Source organism: Mauremys mutica, chromosome 5, assembly GCF_020497125.1.
Source record: "Mauremys mutica isolate MM-2020 ecotype Southern chromosome 5, ASM2049712v1, whole genome shotgun sequence".
NCBI lineage: Eukaryota > Metazoa > Chordata > Testudines > Geoemydidae > Mauremys > Mauremys mutica.
In genome coordinates, this window is record NC_059076.1 from 136,311,271 (window position 1) to 136,338,844 (window position 27,574).

The 27,574-nt window shown below is 45.2% G+C and overlaps 1 protein-coding gene across 7 annotated transcripts in view; it reads right to left on the reverse strand.

Moving 5' to 3' along the window:
- The window catches only part of SLC4A11 (solute carrier family 4 member 11), a 256,975-nt gene that overhangs the window by 121,419 nt on the left and 107,982 nt on the right, over positions 1–27,574 (reverse strand). For all 7 annotated transcript variants that reach the window (XM_045018780.1, XM_045018782.1, XM_045018779.1 and 4 more), the window contains 2 exons: positions 25,093–25,143; positions 2,983–3,135 (listed from right to left, as the gene is read on the reverse strand). In XM_045018780.1, the coding sequence (XP_044874715.1) occupies positions 2,983–3,135; positions 25,093–25,143 (204 nt within the window). The remainder of the gene's footprint in view (positions 1–2,982; positions 3,136–25,092; positions 25,144–27,574) is intronic.

Here is a 27,574-nt window from a genome sequence, read left to right on the forward strand (position 1 = left end):
CCAGCAAACCAAACCAAACCAGTTATTTTCCCAGAACTATGTATGATGTGCCAGTTACATTTGCTGCCATGACAAAGGTATTTGAAGTTAAATCTGCGTCGCATTTCTGTGCAACTGTATCAAATGAAGACCTGACCTGGGAACATGTGAATACATGTAAATCCTGTGTTGTGTTTTTATCGCACATTCATTTGTATTGGATGCAGTCATGTTATGCATGTTTCTCCCTCTCTCCTTTTATATATTACAATAAAAATACAAATTAGAAACGACACCAGAACACAAGAGTGACATTCAAATCAGGAAATGCAGTCCCACTAATTAACTACTGTTATACCCACAGTGTCTACACGGACACTGCATAGCCCTAACTACATTGACATAAGCCCCAGACCTCTCGAGGAGATGGAGTCACTATGTTGGTGTAACAGGGCACTTACATCAGTGTGAGCACAGCTACAGCGTGTACACTGATATAATTAGTGGGCTGTCAGTTAATTGCTGCTAACTCATGTGATTAACTCAAAAAATTAATTGCAGTTTTAATTGCACTGTTAAACAATAAATACCAATTGAAATCTTAAATATTTTTGGATTTTTTTCCCTACATGTTCAAACATATTGATTTCAATTACAACACAGCATACAAAGTTGACACTGCTCACCTTTATATTATTTTGTATTGCCATTTTTACAGTGCAAATATTTGTAAACAAAAGAAATAGCATTTTTCAATTGACCTCAGTCAAGTATTGTAGTGCAATCTCTTTGCTGTGAAAGTACAACTTAAAAATGTAGGGTTTTTTTGTTACTTAACTGCACTCAAAAACAAAACAATGTAAAACTTTAGAGTCTACAAATCCACTCAGTCCTACTTCTTGTTCAGGCAATCACAGAGAGAAACAAGTTTGTTTGCATTTACAGGTAGGGTGACCAGACAGCAAATGTGAAAAATCGGGACAGGAGGTGGGGGGGTAATAGGAGCCTATATAAGAAAAAGACCCAAAAATGAGGACTGTCCCTATAAAATCAGGACATCTGGTCACCCTATTTACAGGAGATAATGCTGCCTGCTTCTTAATTACAGTGTCACCAGAAAGTAAGAACAGGCATTCGCATAGGACTTTTGTAGCTGGCATTGCAAGGTATTTACATTCCAGATATGCAGAACATTCGTACGTCCCTTCATGCTTCGGCCACCATTCCAGAGAACATGCTTCCATGCTGATGACGCTCGTTAAAAAATAATGTGTTAATTAAATTTGTGACTGAACTTCTTGGGGGAGAATTGTATGTCTCCTGTTTTGTGTTTTACCCGCATTCTGCCATACATTTCATGTTATATAAGTCTTGGATGATGACCCAGCAACTGATGTTCATTTTAAGAACACTTTCACTACAGATTTGGTACCTTCTTTGCATTTTGTCAATGTGAGATTTCTAAGGATAGCTACAGCACTCGACCCAAGGTTTAAGAATCTGAAGTGCCTTCCAAAATCTGAGAGGGACTCTGTAGAGCATGCTTTCAAAAGTCTTAAAAGAGCAACACTTCGATGCAGAAACTACAGAACCCGAACCACCAAAAAAGAAAATCAAACTTCTGTTGGTGGCATCTGACTCAGATAATGAAAATGAACATGCATCGGTCTGCACTGCTTTGGATCGTCATCGAGCAGAACCCATTATCAACATGGACGCATGACCTCTGGAAGGGTGGTTGACGCATGAAGGGACATATGAATGTTTAGCGCATCTGGCACGTAAATATCTTGCAACACCGGCTATAACAGTGCAATGTGAACACCTGTTCTCACTTTCAGGTGACATTGTAAATAAGAAGTGGGTAGCATTATCTCCTGCAAACGTAAACAAACTTGTTTGTCTGAGCAACCAGCTGAACAAGAAGTAGGACGGAGCGGACTTATAGGCTCTGAAGTTTTACATTGCATTCAGAAATAAAACGTTATTTTTTGTACATAATTCTACATTTGTAAGCTCAACTTTCATGATAAAGATTGCACTACAGTACTTGTATTAGGAGAATTGAAAAATACAATTTATTTTGTTTTTTACAGTGCAAATATTTGTAATAAAAATCATATAAAGCGAGTACTGTATACTTTGTATTCTGTGTGTGTAATGGAAATCAATATATTTGAAAATGTAGAAGACATGAATATTTAAATAAATGGTATTCTATTACTGTTTAACAGTGCGATTAATCATTAAATTTTTTTAAATCTCTCGACAGTCCTAATAATTAGGTCGCCTGCCTTACGTTGTCCTAACTCTGTAGTGTAGTAGACCAAGCCTTACAAATGTTGATGTGAAAGAGAAAAGTTTTGTTACTGGAAAACAACCTATTTTATGCAGCTTCCACTGAAAAATGCGAGACAGAGCTTTTTCTGGCATCCAGCCCACAGCTATGGAACTCACTTCTAGAAGAGGTCATTATGATAGTCCACCTCAGTACTTCAGAGCTCAAGAGAAAACCCATTTCAACCTCATTTCACCACCCCCTCACACTCACTGAAAGTAAAAAACAAAACAAAAAGAGAGAACTTAGTGTACACAGAAGTATAGGCTTTCAAAAATGAGTTCTTTAAATGTGTCTCCCAAGTCCATTTTTAGAAGTACACCTATATAAAATAAGTCGGCACCTACATAAAAAAAAAATCGCGATTTTAAAAAATGCTGAGCATGCAGCAGCTCTCACTGAAGTCAATGGGTGCTTCTAGGCATGCACATGGGGTCAGCTTTTCAGAGGCTCAAATGGTATTTGGGTACCTGTCACTGAAAGTCAATAGTAGTTAGATGCCTAATTGAGGTCTGTGACTTTGAAAATCTCCCTTGGATACCACAGCTTTTGTTGGGCAAATACCTACCAGGGGAGTCTTCATCAGAAAAATAGGGAGATCAAGGCAGGCATAGTTTGACCTCCTCACATTTCAATAAGGATTGTAGAGAACACAATGCACTTACCAGTTACATTCTGTTGTACTTCTAAATTGACATTCACAAAGAATCTGATGCTGTCCCCGGAAACAATTGAGGAATTTACAGTGTCAAAGAGCTCTTCTCCTCCTACTTCTTCTTTGTTCTCACAGCCGTCATCGGTGTCACATTTAAGATAACCTGCAAATAAAAATAACACCTCTTCATTATACTCTTTGCCCTTCACAAGCAATCGAACCAAGCCCACAATGAAAAGGTCCCTCATTATATCAAGCTTTTTTCACGAGCAAAACAAAAAGGAATATTTTGCAATTTTACTTTGCGGGTGACATCTCCTCAAGCCTGCAAGAGGATTTGCTCCTTCAAAATTGTTACATTATGGCATTCCACACACTCAAAGCACAGCAGACCAGAACAGAGCTCTACCGTGGCCTTGGAGAAGAATGCTGTCCTATATGTTAGCATTAGTAAACCTCTAAGGCCTTCTCAGGGGCAGCAAGTTATATGGTCCCATGGTGCCTGTGCTCCGGGAACATTCAGGACCTGGGGGCCCGGCTCCACCACTGCTCTGGGCTGGGTCTCTCCCCCGGCCTCACCTGCTGCCTCTGTGTGTCTCCCCTGGAGCATCTCCCGGCCCCACCTGCCGCCCCCGGACGATTTAAAAGGGCCTGGGGACTTCCAGCCGACACCACCGACAGCACAGTGGGGCTAAGGCGGCTTCCTGCCTGCCCTTGCTCCACACCACGTCTCTGCAGCCCCGGAGGGGTGTCTCCGTGCACTGCACCCCCCCCCTCCCAAGAGCCGACTCCACAGCTCCTATTGGCCGGGAAGTATGGCACGCAGAGACCCCCTTGTCCCCCCGCCTAGGAGCCGCTGCCAGAGGGGTGTGCAGGGTTGCTTTCAGAAGCCACCCAAGATAAGCACCACACCCCTCACCCGCTCCTGTACCCCAAGCCCCTGCCCCAGCTCAAACTCCCTCCCAGAGCCTGCACCCCTCCTGCACCCAAATGCCCTCCCAGAGCCTGCACCCCAACCCCTTTCCCAGCCCAGAGCCCACACCCCAAACCCCCTCCTGCACCCAAACTTCCTCCCAGAGCCTACACCCCTCCCGCACCCAAACTCACTCCCAGAGCCTTAGGCAGGTGTGGGGGTGGGAGCAGGACTTGGACGCATTCTGGGCACCACCAAAAATTATACAAATCTGCCGCCCCTGGGCCTTGCCTATACTATGGGGGGGAGCGATTGATCTAAATTACGCAACTTCAGCTATGTGAATAATGTAGCTGAAGTCGGTGTAACTTAGATCTATTTACTGCGGGGTCCACACTACACTATGTCGACGGGAAAGCGTCTCCCAACTCCCCTTGCACTTTTCGTTCAGGGGGAGTACAGGAGTTGATGGGAGAGCAATCTGCCGTTGATTTAGTGGGTCTTCACTAGACCCACTAAACTGACTGCCGATGTATGGATCATTGCGTGTTGATCCCCCACTCAGTGTAGACAAGCCCTAAGACTTTCACATAGGATGTAGTAGCAAACAATTCAGAGAAGTCAAGTAACTTGTGTTGAAAAATATTGCTTAAAAAAAAATCTTAAAGAAGAAAATACAACACATTATGTAAATTTCATTTATATACGCTCTATGGAAGCATCAAAAATGTATTTGCTTATTGTTATGAAATTCCTTTTTTCAAGGATTGTGTGACTATAGCACTGGTGAAAGAGGAAGGAGCAATAGTCATGGAGAATGAAGCTTCCCATTTGGCCGCAGAACAGACATAGCCTGAGTAGCAGCAGCGCAAGCGCCCCTACAAACCTAAAGAATGTTGTTCCTTAGAGGCTGGGTCTAGTTATGAGGGGGAAGTCCAATGACAATGTGCATTCAGTACTTGATCTCCATGATCAGGCTGCCAACGATGGTGCTAATTAATGCAACATGGGTAGGGGTAGGGGGCTGTGATGTTGAAACTTGTCCAACTGAAGCTGGAGTGAGAACAACTCACCTTAGACATGTCACTCAAAAGCTATGAGATGGATGGAGGGGGGAGGAAAAAAAAAATGTAGGCCCCATACCTGCAAAGCACAAATGCATCCATCATTTGAGGCGTCAGTCACTCTCTTTCTGGGCTACCAAACGGATGACCTACAAGTGAGCATTTCTATTGTTCCATTCATGTCCCAGTGAAACCGTCCAAGTCAGAAAGCCAGGGTTTACCATTTAATCTAGCTTCTAGCAATACAGAAACTTCACTTTGGATTCGTTATTTGAAAACTGAAAGCGCTACAAACATTTTATCTTGCAGAGGAGGTGGTAGCGGATACATGAGAAGAAGACGAGTCTTAATTGTTGTGTCCTAACGGGGTAAGGAACAGGGGCATGGCTGATCAGATGAGATGATACACCAAAAAGGCAGACAAATTTCCTAATTACAAGAGACAACTTTAGATCCTTTTGCAGCCTTATCATTATAGCTTAATCTAGTCTCATTCACCGCTTCCTTTTATTACAAACCAACTGAAATACCCTGGTGCAGTGTAATTCTTCAAATCAAATGTGATGCATTAACAAGTTCTATATTACCTGAAAAGTTATTTAGGCAATTTCCACCCCTTTTGTGGCAAGTAATATATAGCACACAGACAAAATATATGGACATATTTTATTAATGTGTTTTTAGAGACAACAGCAAGCTAAAGCAACTAGTTTCAGAACAGAATCAAAAGCACTTGAATAGAAACCAATATAACATTGATGGAACATTTTTTTTTTAATCCTTGTAAGAAATTTAGATGTAAAAAAGACTGCCAAGAAGAAGAGTTTAAACTCAAATACATATTTCAGGACATCAGGCTGACAGTTTGCCACCACAAAACAAAGAACTCCCTAATTTCAAGACCACAAACAGGAACTCTAAACTATGACACTTGAACTTCAGGACTTCCTGTTGCAAAATTATCTTTCGAGGCTTGTTCTTGCACAATGTGCTCACTCAGAAGATACCTATTATGCATCTTCTGGTTTAGGATCAGAAGCCTATGCCAACTTTCATTCTGCAGAAAGTAGAATTCATTGGGTCTATTCGGGTTTTTATGTAAGGCCCACCACCTCAGAGGAGCGCTACCATGAGTCTCTGAGTGCAACTTCTAGAACAAGAACATACAAGATTACCTACATCAAAACACAGAACCAAAAAAAAAAAAAAACCCCAAAGTTTACTCTTCACTGTCCTTCCCCACTATGAGAAACAAGTTAAGTACTTTATTTCCTCCCTCACATACACTTTACCTTATACAAATGATATAATGGACATGCTTAACCATTTCTACAATTTCAAATTATCCTACTCGAGGGCTTCCAGAGGGCTCTGGGGGAGACTGTATTATTCCCAGGACCAGGTAATAATGTTTTGTGCTTGGTTGTCAAAACAGCAGCCTTCAGGCAACCCTATTCCCCAGCTTCTTCCTCACAGTTCACCATGATTTACCTGCAACAGCCCATGGGAGAGGGAAAACGCAGAGGCGATGCATGGGTGGACATGTAGGGTCACGTAGCCCCACCCGATTTCTGCCAGGGTTTCTCACCCGGGCCCTCTCCCTGTCCAGCAGCTCCTGGAGCTTGCAGGGTATGCCTGGGGGTTGTGACCAAGGTTGGCAATTTTGGCTGGACGTATTCCTGGAGGTTTCATCACATGACAATCTTTAAATTAAAGGTTAATCTTTAATCCTTGGAGATTCCAGGACAATCCTGGAGGGATCCTGTATCCATCGTAGCATTGCACTGTGGTGGCTCCATCAGCAAATTTTATTTAGGTGGTGGAATGCCCAATTAATCTGGACCGTTCCCACAGTTTCTGATGCAAGTCCATCCATTCCAAGGTAGCTTTGTGGATTGAAATCAGTCCAATTTAGACTAAACTGTCTGTGTCCATGGAGGTGTGTTAAAGCTTGGAGGAGACAAAAGCTAGGCCTTCACTGCTTGAATTTAAGCCAGTGCCATTTATGGACATTTTGGGAGAACTTCATGCCACCGTCTGTGCTTCGAATCCTTGTCTTCCCCAAGCAGGTGGGGGCCAGTTGGCAAGTATTGAGTCTTTGGCTGGTTGAAATTACCAGTGCCTCCTTTGAGGAGGGCAGGCTGTCAATTGATTTAAAAGGAAGCATTTGTTTGGCCTGTGCTCAAGGAAAGTCATCTCTCAACACTGGCAATCTAGCCAATCGGTATCCAATTGATCATTTTTGTTTAAGGTTATAGAACAGGTTGTGGCAAGAAAACTCAGAGCATTGAAACTGGGCTGGTTTCATTTAACTTTGTCAATCAAGGCTCTGCAAGTCAGGCACAGATACTGCAATTTTTATGTTGGTTGATTTCACTGCTAGAATGGATAATACCTGGTGTCCGTGCACATATCATTAGCTCTATCAGCTGCCTGAGATACCGTGGATAATTAGGTGCTGTTGACTCATTACAGTCCCTGGTGGAGGTGGACAGGGCTGCCCACAATGGACTTTATTCTTTTCTGTCTGACAAATACTCCAGAAGATTGCTTGGGGCAATTGCTATTCTTCCCCAAGTTGCTTCCTGGTTCTTTGTTGTCACCCCTCTTATGCAACGTGTGCCGTTGAGGAGAGCCTAGTAAGAATCTATACTCGGGTTAGAACAGTTTAAGTACATTGTTAACTCACAGCTTCGTATCTGACTCGCCCAGCCCAATGGAATGTGGTTGAGCGTCTTTCAATGTTTGAGTGCAACTGAGGCACGGATGGCCACAACCTGGTTGATACTCAATTCCAGATAAGACTAAGCCAATTGCAGTGGGCTAGGGAAGCAATCAGATAGTAAGGGTATGTCTACACTGGCAGAGTTACATCACCACTCAGAGAGCACTGAAGGGAAACCGCTGTGTGTTCACACTGTCAGCTGCCTGTGCTAAAGCGTGTTCACACTTGCGGCACTGGCAGCGGTATTCTCAGTGGTGCACTCTGGGCAGCTATCCCACAGAGCATCTGTTCCTCTTTTGCCATTAAGAGTTGTGGGAAGGTGGAGGGGGTCGTGGGGCAGCCTGTCCCAATGCCCCATGATGCATTGCTTCGCATCCAGCAATTCCTGTGCTTCTGTCCACATTTGGCGCCATCTTTCAATAGTTTGTGTACTGCGTGCTCTGCCTCTTTGGTCTGCAGGAATGGATCATGCACTGTGGACCAATATGCTGCTCACTCTCACCAACATATCACAATTGGCAGTGCAGTTATTCCTTAAACTACAAAGGCAAGAGGAGTGTGACATTGATCTCACCACGTGTAGTAGCTACAACACGAGATTGCTTGTGGCATTCATGGAGATCCTGACCACAGTGGAACATGTCTGGGATGACGAGCAGTGGCTGCAGAACTTTCAGATGAGGAAAGCCACATTCATGGCACTGTGTGCCCAAGCCCTGCAGCGCAAGGACACAAGAATGAGAGCTGCCCTGCCGTTGGAGAAACACGTGGTGATTGCACTGTGGAAATTGGCTACTCCAGACTGCTACCGATCAGTCACTAACCAGTTTGGAGTGGGAAAGTCGACCATTGGACTCATATTAACAGAAATGTGCAGGGCCATTAATCGCATCCTGCTCCGAAAGACCGTGACTCTGGGCAACGTGAGTAACATTGTGGATAGCTTTGCACAAATGGGCTTCCAGCTGCAGAGTGGTGACAGATGGCACGCATGTTCCAATTCTGGCACCAGACCACCTAGCCACCAACTACATTAAATCGGAAGGGGTATTTCTTTATGGTTCTCCAGGCGCTTGTGGATCACCACAGGCGTTTCACGGACACAGGCTGGTCTAGAAAGGTGCATGACGCACACATCTTTTGGGACACTGGCCTGTTCAGGAAGCTGCAAGTAGGGACTTTCTTCATGGACTAGAAGATCGCTATAGGGGAAGTCGAAATGCCCACTGTGATTCTTGGGAGACCCTGCCTACCCCTTAATGCCGTGGCTTATGAAGCCATACACGGGGCACCTTGACAGCAGCAAGGAGCGGTTCAACAACAGGCTGACAAGTGCAGAATGACAGCTGACTGTGCTTTTGGCCGTTTAAAGGCCCACTGGCACTGCCTATATGGGAGGCTGGACCTGGCTGATGACAATATTCCTATGCTCATAGCCGCGTGCTGTATGCTCCATAGTATTTGTGACGGGAGGGGTGACAAGTGCACTCAGGGCTGGACTGCAGAGGCTCAGCACCAGAGACTGAATCTGAACAGCCAGAGACCAGGGCTATTAGAGGGGCACAGCGCGGGGCCATATGGATCAGGGATGCCTTGAGGCAGCAATTTGAAGCTGAAAGCCACTAATATTTGTTGCTATGCTCGGGAGTGCAGTGCTTGTAATGCTAGGAGGTGATTGTGATTGGTGCAGAAGATGCACTGTGAAGATTTCAGAAAACTGCCTGTTGCTTTGCAGGATCCTGTTTGCTTTCAGTTAATGGAATAAAGATTGCTTTCAAGCCAAAACAATTCTTTTATTAAAAAACAATAACCGGAGGGTCCCAGGAGAAGGTGGGGTCCCGGGACGGTTAATGATTTGTGTACGTCCAGGTATCATATGCAAACTTGTCCGTTGGAGTCCAGTGCAGCTGGTACAGTTCTTCAGCAGGGCTAGACTGCAGAGGGCTGGGTGTTGAGTGCAGTGAGTACTGGGAGTCTGCAGGGCTGGACTGTGAGGGTGGAGGAGTGGAATGCCGCGGGAACAGACTGAAGCCAGGAGGCTGATAACAGTGTGTTGGTGGTGTCCGGGGGGCACATGGGAAAAAGAGTTTTGCGACAGCGGCTGCAGGGGAGGGCAGGCCCGGAGCTGCTCGGTTTGCAGTGCTGGTAGCACCTGGAGTGTGTCCGCGGCTTCGTTCTGGCACACCACTTTCACCTTTCAGTCCCTCTTCTCGCTATCCCGCCACTCCAATTCCTGTTTTTTTGGCTGCGGACATTACACAGAAAGTCCTCTTTAGTTCATCGTGGCTGCTTTCTAACTCTGCGCAGCCGTTCAGCTGGCGATAACGAAGAGGGAGGCTGCGCTCCCAAGGTCATATTTGTGAAGCCAAAATGCAACATTTTACAGAAGCAGTATTGGTTGCAGCGCACAGACCCCGGATTTAAAACACAGCCACTATTCACATACCTATCACTAACCAGCTGACCCCAGGCAAGCACACATGAGCCACAAGACCCCCCCAAATGGTGAGTAACTGCAGGGGAAATCAGTGTGCCAGGACCATACTGTACACTGGGTGTGTGGCTTTTGGGGAGAGCCAGCACTGTTGGGTGGGGCCTTATAATCATTCCTTGTCCCCACATTTTCCACAGACTGTTCATTATGGAAGATATCTCACTGCTGAGGGCAAGCAGGGAATCAAAGGAGGGTCTTCTCCAAGACTGCGGCTTCCACCCTGGCCCTTATGCAGCAATGGTTCCCCCTACAGTGATGGCAGAGTGGCACAGGAAAGTTACCCTTAATGGGGCAAGAAACAAAGCAGCTCTGCCAAAGAACCAGCGGCAGCGAATTGCCCAGTATCTCCATGAGAGTTTCCTGGAGATCTCTGAGGCAGATTCCTGTGAAGTGAGGGAGTCAATCAATACCCTGTTCCGCCGCTCACACTAGGCACATGGTGCTATGCACCTCATACAGACACAAGCCTGCTCTCTGCAGCCCTCCTGCACACAACTCCTCACTTCAGCAATTCCCAAGATCAAAGCCACTTACCAGGGGCCTCCTCTCCTGTTTGCACTTTGCCAAGATCCGACAGCTGTGACAGGTTGGCATCCGCCAGGGTAGAGAATAGCTCCTGGATACAAGCATCTCCGACCTCTGAGTCGTCCTCTGCCTCTGGGACCCCCTCCCTCTCCACATCCTCGTCCAAGATTTCCTCCTCCTGGCTCAGTCCAGTCTCGATTGGCACGTGAGTCACCAAAGTATCTACAGTGGCCTTCGCAGTGGAGGTGGGGTCGCCACCGAGTATCGCGTCCAGCTCTTTGTAGAGCCAGCAGCTCGTGGGCTCAGCACCGGAACGGCAGCTTGCCTCCAGTGCCTTGTGGTACGCATTCGGCAGCTCCTTCACTTTGACCCTGCACTGCAATGTGTCCCGCTCATGGCCCCTTTCTGTCATACATCATGAAATCTGTCCAGAGGTATCATAATTCCTATGGCAGGAGTGCAGGTGGGACTGGACAGCCTCCTCTCTCCAAAATGCTGATGAGGTCCATGATCTGGAAAGATGTGCTGACACCTCTGCATGCGTCACCAAGCAAACAGGAAGGGGACTTTCAAAATTCCCAAGGAATTTAAGGGGTGGGGCTCATGGTTGGTCACCTAAGGGCAGGGCAGTAGAGTTCAAACCGAAGACCAGAGAGGCGAGAACGGGCATTGTGGGACACCTCCTGGAGACCAACTGCAGCGCTGTAATCGACCAGGGTGTCCTCACTGGCACCACGATGCTGTACTCCCGGCGCAGAAAGCTGTACACCTCCCGTCAGGGTGGTTTTTATACAGCGCTGCAACTGTGCAGTTTCTGTGCACTAAGTGGCTTGGCAGTGTGTGCACCTTGGGAGTTGCACTGCAGAAAGCTGCTTTACTGCGCAGAAACTTGCCAGTGTAGACAAGGCCTAAGTGAGCACAGAGCAGCAGTGGTCAGTCCTGAAAACAAACAGGACAAGATTTTGGGAAGAAAGGAGGATGTGATGGTTGACTGGGTGTAAGTTCCAACCCCATTACTGGGAAGATTTGGAAGTGAGGGAAAGAAACAGAGGGAGGATGGTAGATGGAGGGGACATTCAGGTAGAGGATTTTTAAAGAGTGTGGAAGACCATGACCAGCTTTCATTAAAAAAAAAGGGAGAGGTCAAGGAAGAAGATAGAGGGAGGTCAGCAGTTAGAAAGGAGTGGGGGTTAAGGGGCAGGTGAAGGGCTGGCATTTAGTCTTGGTGGGGACCTGACACGGTAGACAGATGGGAGGCTATTAAGACTGGGAAGGAGTGACTAAACCATGCCAGAGCTTGTTGATCTTCTATTGAAAGAGTCAGCAAAACTGAGGGGAGGGCGAGTAGAAGGGGTGGGAGGGTTTGAAGAGAGCGCGGAAGCAACGGGGCACGTGGAATCCATGAAAACAGAAAAATATCGTGGGTATGTTTTGGCAAGGCAACATATTCAGCCTCAAAACTCGTCCCACTACAATCGCCTCCCTGATTAGAAAAATGTCCAGTTTCATCATTCCTCCCTCTTCAGAGCCGGGGGGGCGGGAAGGGAGTGTCAAACCAAGCTTGGTGCCTCTTGAAATTTTACAAATAAACCAAACATGTTTGGACTATAAAAGTCTCATGGAAAGTAACACAGACGCTATTTGAGCAGGTTTCTATTTTTTCCTCAAAATAGAAGCCTGTGGCTTAGGAAGCCACAATCACTTGGGAAACCCCTTAATCAATTTATTGATGCAGACATAACACTTTCCATTTCCTTTAATTCTTCTTCAAATCCATTCACATTTTGCCCATGATCTCAGCTAAACATTTTTTATTTTCCTGTTAGCTGTCTGGCAGGCAAATACATTGCATTCTCTCCCGACTCTGTAGTTCAGCAATTGATTAGTGAGAATTTACTGAAAAGTCTGGCAAGAATCCATCCCCAAAGGGAGACCCAGTGATGTTTCTACTCTGTTTGCAAAAAAATGCAGACGAGGCTGCAGGAGGCAGCAGAATCTGTTCAATTACCCTGGAGTTTTGATTTTTGTTTAACGGTGTTTTGGGATAGGGATTTTTGGTGGTGGTGTTGCTTGGTAGGATATTTTCCAGTGTGAAAATATAAATCTCATCTAAAGGCAGCTGAAATCTGCTTCAATAGAGAGAAGCAATTTTGAGCCTTGCACAAACCATAGAAAACCACTTTAAACAAAGCATTTGCAGCAAAATCTTCTGCCAAATATAAAATGCATTTACATCTAATTTGACCTTGACTTGAGAAAAAGATTCAGACTCTGCAATATCTAGTCAGACGCCTCAAACTTCAATAAGTCACAGCATGTCACTTGTACCTATTTACAGCATCTTTTTCTGAATTGTTCCATCAAAGACACCATCGGTACCAGCAAAATAACTGTGCCAGTGCTTTGAAGATGGGTTGTGCCACGTAGAGCTGAAGTATTGTCAAAACTGCTTGATTGAGCCTTCACTCCAACCCCCGAGTAAAGGAGGTGGCACACAAGTCTTTTTCCAAAAGAGCCAAGAACAAAAAATTGTGTCTCAAATCACCATTCTGTCAAATGTCTTCCCTGCTCCTACTTTTCACCTTGGAGGGAGAGGAGAGTAATTCACTGCTGCCCTTGTGCCAGCTTAGCTCTGCCCACCCCTCTCCACTCTGCTCACGGTGGGAGAACCTACTGTCCTCTGATCTCCCCTTCTCACCTGAGCTCATGATCTAGGAGGTCCTTATTCCCCCTCAGTCTATGGCTCTATAGACACACCAAAAAAGCTGTGTTAAAGAACACGGCAACCTTAATCAAGTCAAACGCTCCAAAGCTAGGAAATGCCTGTGTAATCTTAGTTTGGCCCCCTGGTAGGTATGCATTATGATACGGTCTTTAATTACACGATCACATGCGATCTATCCCCCACAGGACCCCTGCCTCATTCAGAGCACAGGAAGGGTGGTGCTCCCTGAATGAGCGCCTATTCAATATTTTGTTTTCTCCTCATTGTTCAATGTATGGCCTCAGGGCCTATTCACTGCAAACTATTCAAACCCTGCTCTGAAGATAGAATTATTATTTTCCTCATGGGCTTTTCCATGGTGCTCATCAGTATAGTAGCCAAGTGCTCCACAGACATAAGTTAATTTATTTTCACAACACCCCTGGGAGGTATGGGGGGGGGCTATCCCCATTTGACAGATGGGGAGCTTGGAAACTGAGGGACAGAGTAAGGTAAAAAATCTCCACTAAATTTCGAGTACCCAATTTCAGACACCTAGGATTTGATTTTTCACAGTACTTCGCATAATACAGCGCTTTGTATGTTTAAGGTACAGCTCCCATTAACTTTACTTGCGGCTGTGAGTGCTCAGCACTTCTGCAAATGAGACCTCAGGTCTTAAGTCAAGCACCCAGAAAACAAGGAACACACAGTTAGTAACTACATGTGAAAAGTCAGGGGGCCTGTGGGGAAAAAAAAATTGTGTGTGATCATGTAGTTATATGGTCATGTAATTAAGAATTGTATCCGAATACATATGCACATGGGGGCTGAATTCTGGCACGTCCTACGTTTTGACTGCTTGTCTTTCCTGTCTTAGTAATGTTCTTGTAATGTAGTTTTTGGGTGCAATTGTCTAGGATTTTAAAAAGCAAAATTAAGAAAAATTCCGTTGTGTGGCATCATAAGGACACCTGTATGGGTCACCAGCAAGGTTGGAATCTTTACATCTATTGCACAAACCTCTGACACTCAAGCTAATGGAACAACTGACAGCAATAGTAGGTTGTCATCCTCTATGTCAGGGGTAGGCAACATATGGCATGCGCACCAAAGGCGGTATGTGAGCTGATTTTCAGCGACACTCATGCTGCTCAGTTCCTGGCCACCGGTCCGGGAGACTCTGCATTTTAATTTAATTTTAAATGAAGCTTCTTAAACATTTAAAATACCCGGCATACCACTTCAGAGGTTGGCAACCTTTCGGCTCTATGTGGATCAGCACTAGAGGGGAATGATGCACACAATTTTGCTAGTGGATTTCACAGATATTTGCTGACAGCAGATGAACAATCAGGCTCAGGAATCATGGGTTCCATTCCAGGCTCTGGAGAGGGTATGCTCTGGGGGCAGGGGGTGTCACACATTCTTGTGCCTATCCCAAATTTAACTCCTTCTGGCCCATCCTCTTTAACCTGTCCAGTTTCCAGTCCTGTCTCTTCTCCAACACTGACCCCGTGTCCCAGTCTCCACTCTTCTCATCCCAGCCCTAGTCTCCCAGCCCAGCCAGTCCTAGGTTCTTCTCTGGGCTTACTGTCCAAGTCCAAATCTTCCCTTCCATTCCCAGTCTCTTCCCCTCTCCACATCCAGTCTCAGTCTCCTTACCCAGCCGGTCCCAAGTCTCCCCACACTTGCCAGCTCCTTGTCAGGTTCATCATCCCTCCTCCTGCCCACACTCCCCCACTGTTTCCTAGTCCCCATCTCCTCGTCCAGCCAGTCCCAGTCTCATCAGACTTGGTCCCAATCTACTCCTCTTCCTTTCCCCTTGTCTAACTTTTTTCCCTCTGCATTAAAGTTAGATTGCTTCCTCCTCCATGCTCTCTGGCTACCAGCACAGGGGGTCATTGAGAACACAGAGATAGGCTACCTGCTCTCAATTTCAGTGCCTGGCACAGAGCAGCCATTATAGGGAAATGTCATAGAATCACAGAATCTCAGGGTTGGAAGGGACCTCAGGAGGTCCCGCTTTGGCCCTTAGCCCTGGCTGGAACATGCACGGTTATGTAAGGATAGCACATGCAGTCTAGTCACAGGTAGGAGCTGTAAGAGACCAGAGCCTGCTCAGTAAGGATGGAATCCTAGGAGATTTTTGCTGCTAAAAAACAAAGTCTCTACTGAGCACGTGCAAACTGCTATTTTTCAAAGGCTTATCACTTGGCCAAAACGTGCAGCTTTTCATAGGGATGGCAAAAGTCACATCCCTGGCATAGGCCACACCCTGCCAAATTTCAAGTCCATGCTCCAAAGCATGGGGGATGCTAAAGCATTTATAGAAAAGGTCATGACCTTTTCTAACATGGGCAAAAACCAATGAATTTTTCCCATTCTGTGAAACAAGTGAATTGATTTGGCTGAAATTTTCCAAACACACTGCATGTGAAATTTCAACCCAATCCGTTGAGGTTTGGCAACGCTATAAGCAACTGAAAAAAAAGAGTGCTTGACAGTTGGAAGTGTCAGGCGACCGTAATACTCGTCTGCACCACCAGCCCTGACGATAAGAAGAAATCTAATGAACATGATAAACAAGAACTCGATAAGTTCATGGAGGATAGGTCCATCAATGGCTATTAGCCAGGATGGGCAGGGATGGCATCCCTAGCCTCTGTTTGCCAGAAGCTGGGAATGGGCGACAGAGGATGGATCACTTGATGATTACCTGTTCTGTTCATTCCCTCTGGGACACCTGGAATTGCCCACTGTCGGAAGACAGGATGCTGGGCTAGATGGACCTTTGGTCTGACCCAGTGTGGCCATTCTTATGGAACAAAGCTAGCGTCCCTGCTAACTACACCAACTTAGTGGGAGGTTTTCATAGGCACAAAGGGAGGCTAGCTGCCCAATTCCCACTGAAAATCATGCTTTGAAAGTCAGTGGGAGTTATGCACCTAATTGTCCTTTATGCCTTTGAAAAATCACAGCCTTAAATTCTCACTGTGAGAGGTTCTCGTAACAAGACTACTCTCCTCAGTAATTGCTTCATTTTACATGCTGGCCTATTTGAGATACGTGCTGCTAGACCATAGCTCATTTAATGAGATCCCCTTTCAAAATAAAGTCCTCAAAAAGCCGGTGTACAAAGTGCAAGTAGAGAAAACACTGTATGATCCACTTTGTAGACATCAACAGTTGGGACTACAAGTGTGTGAACTACACTATAGCACAAGCAATTTAAGGGCTGTCTAATGTGAACAGGTCTATTATTCCCATCAGCGTATTGGGCACAATTCTAAACATTAACTGGAGCAGGCAAATGGCACGGAAGGGAGAACAGCATTTCAAATGATCAGTCATTTCTCCTTGTAGCAAGATTTAGATGTTGCACTGCACTGAGAACATACGTGCTGAGTAAGAGACAGATTTTTGTGACCCTATATTTAAAACCTGACATCTTGTTTACATATGCAACTTTCTCCCTAGAAATAACATGGGGGTGGGGGAGGAGAGGAGAAACTGGGAGACAAAAGAATTGATAAACTGTAAAAGTTTTGTCAATATCTACACAGGAGCTGTAAAATTATGGTTTTGTTTTCAGATGGCATTCGCATGACTCAGTATGCTAATGCTATGAATATTTAGGCCAATTATTGAAAAATGCCTTTCAAGTTACATTTTTACCCTCAAGCATTCCAAGCAATGTACATTTTACAAATTTAACCCTGCTAACAAAAAGAATTTAACAGCACAGTGTTTATAAGCACTTGTGTTCCACTAGCAACTCAAGCTCGATGATGCCCACTCTGATCATTTAATTGCAAGTCTCATGATACATGGCGTTTTTCTTATGACACCAGCTCCTGCATTCATGCAATTACATCAGAATTTCAGTGTTTTGGGTTTTAAAAAAAAAAAAAAAAAAAAATCTTGCAGCCCTCGTGGTTGGGAGAAAAAGCTTGAAGAAATGGAAATGCTAGAAACTCAAAAACCAGATGACAAATACAATACTTTTGGGGTTGTTCTTAAGCCACTCGTGATTTTGGGAGGCCCAGATAATTTCTGAACACTTGAGGCTGGCAATATTGAAAGTTACTGATACAACACTTGCATTGTTACGTTTCAGATTGCTTTTTACGTTTGTTTCTAAGCAGACAGCATGGACTGCAAAATACAGGGTAGTCCCTCTGTTGATTTGGCAAACTAGCCTTTGTGGTACTGCAGCCAAATATTAAAGTAGCAGTATCAACTCTGTTCTTGTTTTAATTTAGCAACTCAGATTGGTTTTTCCCCTAAAATAGGGATGGTTTCTCTCCAACATCACTACTTGGGATGTGTTTATCATAGATTCCAATTCATTAAAACAAACAAAAAACCATTGGGCTTATTTTTATGGTTTCAAACTGTAAACCTCACACATGCTGATCAGTTCAGTTAGGCTACAGCACAATTTCTGTTAGTATGGTTGATAATAAAAAGGACTACCCTGAACCAAGTTCATTACAATATGAAAACGTTTGTGAAGCATGTTTCTGCCCACATGGGCAGATCCCTATTATTCCCACATTACAGCTGTGTTAAAACGGAGGTAAGGTTCAAAGTATGCATCAATAACTTTAATAGGGATGCTAACCTTCCAGGATTGTCCTGGAATTTCCAGAGGGATTAAAGATTAATCTTTAATTAAAGATTCTGTCATGTGATGAAGTCTCCAGGAATTTGTCCAACCAAAGTGGGCAACCCTAGTAATTTAAAGATAAAACACATTAAAAGGGAAGTTGTAATTACTGTATCCTAAAACCAAGCATTGTTAATCCAGGGAATTCAGAGTTAAAGTTACACTTAAAATCCAAACGTTATAAAAGTTAAGAAATGCATAGTTAAAAGGTATCTAAATGAGCTTAACTCTGCCCCATAGTGATGCCAACCATGATCACATGGTTAAAGACATTTTAGTGTTTAGGGTCTCAGATTACATTAAACTAATTTTTAAAGACACAGAGTTCTTTTGCTACTCCATATTTTCCCCTTCGTGTCACTCAGGACAAAAGAAAAGATTGACAGATGCTAAACTGCTTAAAGGGCCCAATTTTTAATTAATTTTGAGCTCAGAGTAATTAACAGATTTCCTTGTAAATGCTCAGAAAATTTGTTCTTTGTTTGGAGAATGACTGCTGTAAATTCAGGGAGACGACACTATATTTTTCATACAAAACAAAAAAATGAATCCCTGGTTTTAAGTGCCAAACGGAATTCAACTTTACCTATGGAGTGTAATGTCCTGCATCTCCACACTGAAAACGGGATTACAAAAATATGCAGGCGCAGTATTGCCTCCAACTTTCTGCTTTGTTAATATTAGTAGGAGAATAATCAAAGGACTTTACAGACAGGGAAGAATTTACTTTATACATATGTTACCAATTCCCTCTATTTTGTATTCATCACATTCCAGAAACAAAGTTAGTGAGAAAAAAAAAAACACCCTCACACACACTCTTAAAATGCCATCATTACATTTAATATGCACACTTACACATAACAACCCACTTGCTTGAAAACAAGGGTAAGGCAGAAGAGCAATTTCTGAGTCAAAATTATCACCACAGGAACCCAAAGCATGGATAAGAGGCTTTTTTCTTCAAAGCAGGGTGATCAAAACTGTACATTTGTATCCTACTTCCAGCTGCAGACATACAGGTAAATTAAAAAAAAAATCCTCTCTGATTCATTTCCAGTTTAAACAAAGTCTGCAAAATTGTCAGGAAAATTTACCAAATCTAGCTACAGATTGTACTCACCGCACCCTTTGTCATGATAATGGAGGATAATGAAAAATACTTCTGGCATTCTACCCAGCAGCCGTAAAGAGAAATGTTATTTTTCCAGCTGACTCCCCACAGAAACTAGACTTAAAACATTAAAGCAGTATGGGGGAGATTAATACAAGTCATAAAAAAAATTAATTATTGTGTTTACAACTACATCTGCCGATCTTAAAAGAACAAACGTTAAAACTTTGCTTTACTAGAACGTTAAGCTTTACTTAGCTCCATGGGTCGAGACCTTCCCTAGCACCTCTGTCCCAATTTAACTTCTTAGCAAATTAATAACAACAAACCCCTAACAGGTAACTATGCTATATGGATCTCTGAATTGGGGAAGCCCTTTAGACAACTTCAGTGTTGAGTTAAAGAAGAAGCATTTCACTTCCATTTCAGGGCTCTCTTTGCTCCAGAGGTAATGGGCTATGTCTGCCAATCCCCAAGACCCATTGCCACTTGAGAAAAATGGAAAAGATATAGTTAGGGAAGGCAGTATTTCCCCATGGGTTTGAAGATAGCTATTTTAACAGGAGGCTTACGAGATACTGTCTTGGGATGAATGTTTTTTCTTCACTACTGTACAGCCATGATTTCCAACCGTATTGTAGTGGGGGGGGGGTGTTTTTTTTGACATAAAACAAGCCAGATGGAAATGCAAAGTTTTCCCTGCTGCCTTAATAATAATTTATAAGAGACTTGAAAAAAAAAAACTGATATGCTACTACAAAAGAAATAAGGCTTATCTGAATAGTATTCTGTTATACAGCTAGTTATCTAAGAAATCTTGTAATTAATCTAAGTAATCAATGGGCGGTGGGTTGTTTTTTTGTTTGTTTTAAACACAGCAGTGTGCAAAGTTCCAGCTCTGTACTACAAGGCGCTAAATTAGAAACCTTCATTTTAATTTATAGCTATCTTAGCAATAGGCCCTAGAAACAAAAATCTATAGCAAGACACGCAAGCTGATTTCTGGCTTGTCATCAGCAGTTGTGGTGCATTCGCGGCTGGCAAACAGACGTTGTACCCGGAAAATCCAATTCCTATTGTGAAAGGATTCATTTCAGTATGGCATTTAGATAAATTTCATGGTTAGATAAAACTAATTTTTTTAAAAAAGCAAAACCATGACACACATTCCAAACTTAAATACAAAGCCGAAAACACAACAACAAATAGATAAAATATGTCCAAAGATCCCCAGCCAGGAAAGTCCCTCCAGCAGAATTGCAATTTATTGTGCCAGCAAAACCAATTAATAAATCAGCAGAGCAAACAATAAGATTCACTCTGGAAGGTGAAAGTTGTGTTGTAGTACTTGCTGACCCAGCTTTAAAACAATGCACGGTTTCAGTTATTCCATAGAATGTTAGGGTTCCTTCTTTTAGGATTTATAACCCCTCATAATTAAAACAAGATTCTCTTCAGATAAAATGAAGATGCAGTACCAGCACATGTTGCCTGATCATTTAAAAAGTTACTTATGTTGGCAAATAGAATTAGTATTAGTAGAATATAATTGTGTTAGAACTAATCCGCTTACAGTTAAAGTTTAGGTATCTGTACCCCTTTTAACAATGAGCAGAACTAGAAGGTTCCACTAGGAAAAAAGACAACTAGCTTAGTGAGTTATTCTGAACACTGCTTGCAGAGCTGCATTTCATCAAGATTCTAATTATCTTCAGATTTGGACTTAGTCTTTACAATCACTCGAACAGACATTTAAAATTGCCAGGAAGGACTCTAATTGACATGAAATCTCATTTAGGATACCAACTGGTCAACTCAAAAAACACAATCTGTATCAAACACTGTTGCTATTTGCCAGATTTTGGGGGGGGGGGGGTGGGGGGGGGGAAATAATACTGACATCTATGGCAAAAAAAGGAAAGGAAAAGAAAAAAGGCAATGCAACAGCAGTGATAAATAAATAAACAAACAAATAAATTGAGTATTTTACCAACAAGGAAGAGAGGTTTTTATTAATGTCCCTTAAATCTGCTCAGTTTGGTATACAAGTCAAAACACGTTACTGCTAAATACCAGCATACTGTACTTCAAGAAAATTAGAATTTACTTCTCATTTTGCCAGCTTGCTCTCGACTCTGCAAAGCTACTTGTTAAAACTTTTAAAGAATATTTTATCCTTGTTTCTCATGCACACACCCCAACTTAATCCCAGGTCTCGGCGGTAGTTTTCTTTGAAATTCTCCCAGTCGACATGCAGGACCACACAATGTACAAATCTCAGTGTGTGCATGAAGGATGAGTTCAAAAGTACTAGACAGGTGCAGATGGCTATAAAAGTGATAAAAGGTGTTAGAGATATTATTGGGAGTTGGGAATATCAAAGACCCAAAGGAAGAATCTGTTAGAAAGTATTACTCTTCCCGTGGTAAAGGCCTATAGATCCAAGCATCGATCCAAGCAAAATTAGGGTTTCAACTCAGTGGAGCTAACAACAGTTGCTGTACCGCTAGAAATAAAGAATATCAGTGTTTTCATTTTAAAAAAAAATGAAAACCTAGAAGGGAAGAGCAGAAATATTTGGCTTGGCAAGAGGGACTATCATTTTCTCAGATCAGTATCTTAAAGATGAGGTGAGATAAACCATAAGCCAACGAGATATTGTTATCCCTAATTAAAAGACAACGTTGAAGGGCTCGGGAACGGGAAGGAAAAGACTGCAATTATACTTAGAGATACTATCAACAGATCATTCCAGGATGGAGATAACAATTTGTGTTCCAGCTCATGGTTATGAAATTTAAGTAACAAAAATCATGAATGCCGGAGTACTGCCCCAGTACAGTGCAACAAAAAGGTCCTTAACGTATTGAAAGAAGTAAAGGAAGTTGCTGGTACAACAAGGGGCAACTTTAGCTATCTCAGTATTAACTGGTCAAGTGACACATTGGGGCATGGTTTGGAGAAGCAAATTAAATGATAAGCCTGCTTTACAAAGCCATTTATATTAAATGGAAGGGTGACTCACTTTAGAGGGAGGAAGTGGATTTAGGAATTTAAATATGGCTTCCTCTAAATTGAGTTGTAGTTCAGACTCTGCCTGCATTTCTGGGCAAGTCATTTAACTTCTGCACGTTTCCCCAAACATGAAAGGGGGCTAACAAATCTTTCCTCCCTCACAGGGTGATAAGAGACACAGTAAGGTAAAGTGATATCCGTAATTGGACCAACTTCAGCTGGTGGAAGGGACAAGTTTTTGAGCTTCACAGAGCTGTTCCTCAGGCCTGGGGACAGGAACAAGAGCGCATAAGCTAAATAGAAGGTAGGTCAGATTGTTAAGCATAAGGGGCTCACACACCAGGTGATGCAGGGATTAATGCTGTAAAACTCTAGGTAAGTGCTATGATGATTATTATTCCTAAATTCTGTGCAGGAGGTTCACTGTGATCGCATCACAATTAGTGCAGATAAGAAGGTGATTCATCTAGGATTAGCAGCAAAAGTGAACTTTTAAAAAAGGTCAGATTTTATAACTATAAGGCTAGGAGAAGGAAAATGACTGACAGGAGGTTTAAGGACAAAATAACAAAAAAAATCCATCACCTTTACAATTATAATCAGTCTGGATGCAATACAATAAGAGCATTGTATTTAAAGAACCACCTACAATCAAAACCAGAGAAACCTAACAATGGGAAAGCAGAGTCTGCATGATTAGCTCAAGTCCTTGGGTTTCTTAGAGCTGGGAAGTATCCCCTATGGATGGAGGAGATTGGTTAACAGTGTAGTGCAAAAAGAACTGTCAGGACACAGTGTGCTCAAGGTGACCATGGGCCATCTGGAGAACAAAATGCCGGGAGCCTGCCTCCAGCTCTTGAAGATTGCTGAAGACGGCAGGTGAACTAAAAAGCTCTGGAGTCTTAACAAAATCCCAGAAAAAAGTCTCTCTGTTTTTGGCATCTGGAGAAAGAGGCTAAGGGCCCTTGGCATCTGTTGCCACTGCTGGACCCTGAATGCCCTGAAAGGGGACGTACTGCTGGCACCGGGGAAGGTGCTCTTCCTTTTCCTTCCATGAGGTGAAACGCTCGCCTCAGCCTCCCCCACTGCTGCCACCCACACCCAGTTGGGATGGAGGCTGACGGGGCAGATCTCGGCCTGGGCCTGCAGAGGCCCCTGGGCCCCAGTTACAGACCCTGCAAGGTGGGAACAGCGATACCCGGGCGGGCTGAGCTTGGCCAGACCAGGATGAAAGTCCCCCAGGTTCTGCTCTGGGGCCTGCAAGTGGCTGAGGTCTGTGCTCCCAGCGTGGCCAATACTCCCAGCCAGGGCCAGATTCCCAATGACCCTTTTCAGGCAGGTTGGCACCAGCTGCCTGGGGCTCAAGGGAGGAGCAGGCCCCAGCTCAGTACCTCAGGAGATGCTCAGTTCAACCACAAAGGGACCCACACACTGGCAGGTAACAGCTCCCCCCCATAGGGCCCCCACAAAGCCAGTCAGGCTGGGGGCACTCATCCCCCTTGCAGAGGGGGTGATGGGCTCCCTCCCACTGGCAGAATTGGAGGGGGGGAGGATTGCTGTATACAGGAGCCCCTAGCATAGCCCCACATCTCCAGTCCCGCATCCAGCCCTATGCATTCTGTATCCCCCCAGCCCATGGCAGCCTGTACCCTCCACCTGGCCCTCAGCATCCCCCCCAGTCCGCCCTTCCCTGCATCTTTCCAGAGGAACTCCTAGCTGTTGGGCTCCTAGCCCGTGTGGGGGCAGCACCTCGAGAGCCCAGACATGATGGAATTGAAACAGCGGCTGCAAGGAGAGTCCAGGGGGGCAGCAGGGCCCATCAGGGAGGGGTGATGGACAGCAGGTGGGGGCTGGATACTGACACAAAGCTGGGCAGGTCCCTGTGCTTGAGGCTGAAGCCCCAGCAAGCTCTTGTGGTGCCACCAAGAGCAACTCCGAGCCACCCAGCGCCTGAGCTGCGACCGCCATCTTACCTGCCCTGGTGGTGGGAAGCATCTGGGGAGGGGGTAGGAGTGCTTCCCCACCAGCCTGGCTGGGGGCCACTTCCTGCTCCTCAGAGCCCCGGCTTGTGGCCACCGAGCTCTGCTGGGCAGCCCTGCCAGCCGCATCCATTGCTGTCGCCACTACCGATGGAGGGACCCAGGGTGGAAAGCTCATCTGGTGTGGAAACAGCAGGCGCATGCAGGCCTCTCAGCTAGCTCTGAGCTAGTGTTGGTTTCCCTGAGCAGGGCACCAGTTGCTCCAGGCCTCAGCTGCTATAAGACTGCCCAGATGGGGGGCAAAGCCCCAGTATCTTCTCCCACGGGAGCTTGGCCCCAGCCTGAGCAGCCCTACAATAGGAGGTGGTAGCCCCAGAGAGCTGGACGGCTGTGTGTGGGGAGGTGGCGGGGCGGTCGCAACATACAGCAAGCTCTCAGCTGTGCTAGATGGGGGGAGTCTACTGTCCCAGAAATCTACCACCCTAGGCAGCTGCCTAGTTTCCTATAGTGAGAGTGACCCCTGGATACTGACCATGCTGTATCTGGCATATCAAGGGGGAGGAGAACACCCTGAAACAGAACAAGACAAGGAACCACCCAAGATAGGGACATGCACGGAAAATCTGAAGATACGGATATTCAAAGCAGTAAGGCATTAACATCTATGGGACTTGATTGTACAGACTATTTGTAGCACTAGAATTATGCAACATACCTTTCAGCCATACAAACCTGGGTTCAAACCCAGTTTAGGTTATAAGTGAAATGGATTTGATACGCCATCTGTTGCAGATGATTTTCAAAATCAGCCTACCAGTAGTTATTTTTCCACTGATACAGCTAGGTCACTGTGGTAGTTTCTTTTATATACAATATAACATGCAACAAATGAGTAGAAAACAAAATTATACTTGCCAGTCTCTTCAAAAAAATACCCATTTCTGGACATCGCTGCCGGTGGACTTTCTGAAGAGAAGAAAAAAAAAGGGGGGGTGGGGGGAGAAGAGATAGATTAAGTCCAAGTGTGAGAACCGTAATGAATCTGAATACTTGGGTCTAACTGCTTAGCTCAGGGGTCTCAAACACAAATGACCACAAGGGCCACATGAGAACTAGTACATTGGCTCGAGGGACGCATTTACTGACACCTCTCCCCTGCCGCCATTGGCCCCGCCCCCACTCCACCCCTTCCATGAGGCCCCGCCCTTGCCCCGCCTCTTCCCACCCCCATTTCAACCCCTTCCCCGAAATCCCCACCCCAACTCCACCCCCTCCCTGCCCCCAGGGGGTGCAGGAGGGATGTGGGGTGCGGCAGGGGCTCAGGGCAGGGAGTTGGGGTGTGGGGTGCAGGGGGGTCAGGGGTGCGGCAGGGGGCTCAGGACAGGGGGATTGGGGTGCAGGAGGGGTGCAGCGGGGGTTCAGGGCAGGGGGTCATGGTGCAGCAGGGACTCAAGGCAGTGGGTTGGGGTGCAGGATGTGGCAGCAGGCTCAGGGCAGGGGGTTCGGCTGCAGGAGGACTTCGGGGGGCAGGCTCCGGCCCGACGCGCACCGGGGGCAGGGCAGGCTCCACTCCGGGAAGCCGACGGAACCTGAGGAAGGAGGGGCACAGGGGTGAGTGTGGCTGTTGCTTCAGGCACCGCCCCCAACAGCTCCCATTGGCCAGGAACGGGGAACCACGGCCAATGGGAGCTGCTGAGGGCAGTGCCTGAAGCAACAGCCCCCGGTGCGGGAGCCACTCTAGGTAAAGGCTGAGGGAGGCACGAGGAGTTTGCAGGCCGCAGAAAATAACCCCGCGTGTTTGAGACCCCTGGCTTAGCTCATCATCATAAATGCTCTCAGACAGACGGAAGAAGAAAACTATTACAGACATTAATGATTTATTCTGGTACTGACAAGTTTAACCTTTTGTTTATTGACTTGAACATTTCCCAGAATGTTCAATACCGTCACCATCTCCTGCAAAAAGCGTTTAACCAAAAAAAAAAACAAAAAAACCCACAACTCATGCTTCAGCTGTCCTGTATGCGTTTAGTGCTTCCAGCAGAAGATACTACATTAGTCAACATCTGCACAAGCCTAATTACATCGGCATGACACGTCAGATCTGAAGGACCACATGGGTGCAAGTATTAACACAAAAGTCTGCTAAGGGACGATCCTATTAAAAAGAGTAAATAATGGCATCCAGACGGTACGTACCAAATATGGCACCGTATGCTTGGATAATTAATTCTAATGAAACCTTCACTTAAATGAGAGCTTGATTTTACAATCCGTTCTGCTCCTTTTAAACAAACCATCAGGGCACCCGAACCAGAACTTTCTCACGAATGACAAACACGCTCTTGTCTTCTCCTGCCAGCTGCCCGACCCTGGATATAGCGGACAGATACCGTTTGTTCCAACAGTGTCCCAAAAAAGAGGCAATGTCACACTCACATGCAAACAACTGGGAAACTGAATTCATGTCAGGAATGGGTCCCTGTGTACCCGTGCTTAAAACAGTTGACTTCCCACTATGGCTAGGTTTAACTCAGTATCAGCAGTTACACAAAGTATGAGTGACACTTGGCAGACATAGGACAAAAGGGTTTAACAGCCAGCTGAAATTTGCCCCATCAGTTCTGAATGATGATGTGGGCTAGCTGCCTACTCTTAGAGATGCATGTGTATTTGGGCCAAGTTGAATTTTTAAACCCACCCTAAACAATTCAGATTGCTGGTTTAGGAGAGGGCAACGGCTTTTTCGAAAGGCGAAAGCAGGACACATGCAGGAGCCCCGCCATGTTCCAGAACCCCGTCCCCTACCCCTCCTCTTCCCCACCGAGACCCCATCCTGTGACCCAGCCGGAAGCCAGAGCTGGGCCATGGTAAGAGCTGCACTGCCCAGGATGCTGTGGGGAGCCCCAGACCCTCCCACCTGCTCACTTCAGCTCTTCCCCGCCCCGGAAGAGACTGGCAGCACCCCTGAGCCTTAGGCAGGCATAGGGCGGCGCTGCAGGGAATCCAGGACAAATACTGTCCCAGAGTTATTCAGCCCAGGACCGGGACTTGAACTCTGCATTTTAGGACTGTCCTGCCCAATTTGGGATAGGTGGTCACCCTAGTTTAGGACCACTGAGGACCTTCTTTATACCAGGAACTGGACAAGGTGTAACCCTTCTTCAGTTCAACTCACCATAAAAGGTGTGGGAAGGGAGCTCTAAATACTCATTAATACATTAAAACATTCACCTGAACACTTCACATAGCAGTCACATGCAGTATTTGAGGGCCAAATTCACTGGCTTGTAAACAGTGGTGTAAGCGGCAGAAGGGCATAACCTGCAGTGATCTGGCATTCAGCAGGTGTGCAAAACAAGGGCCACAGACAGAAATTTGGGCCTATGGATATTAG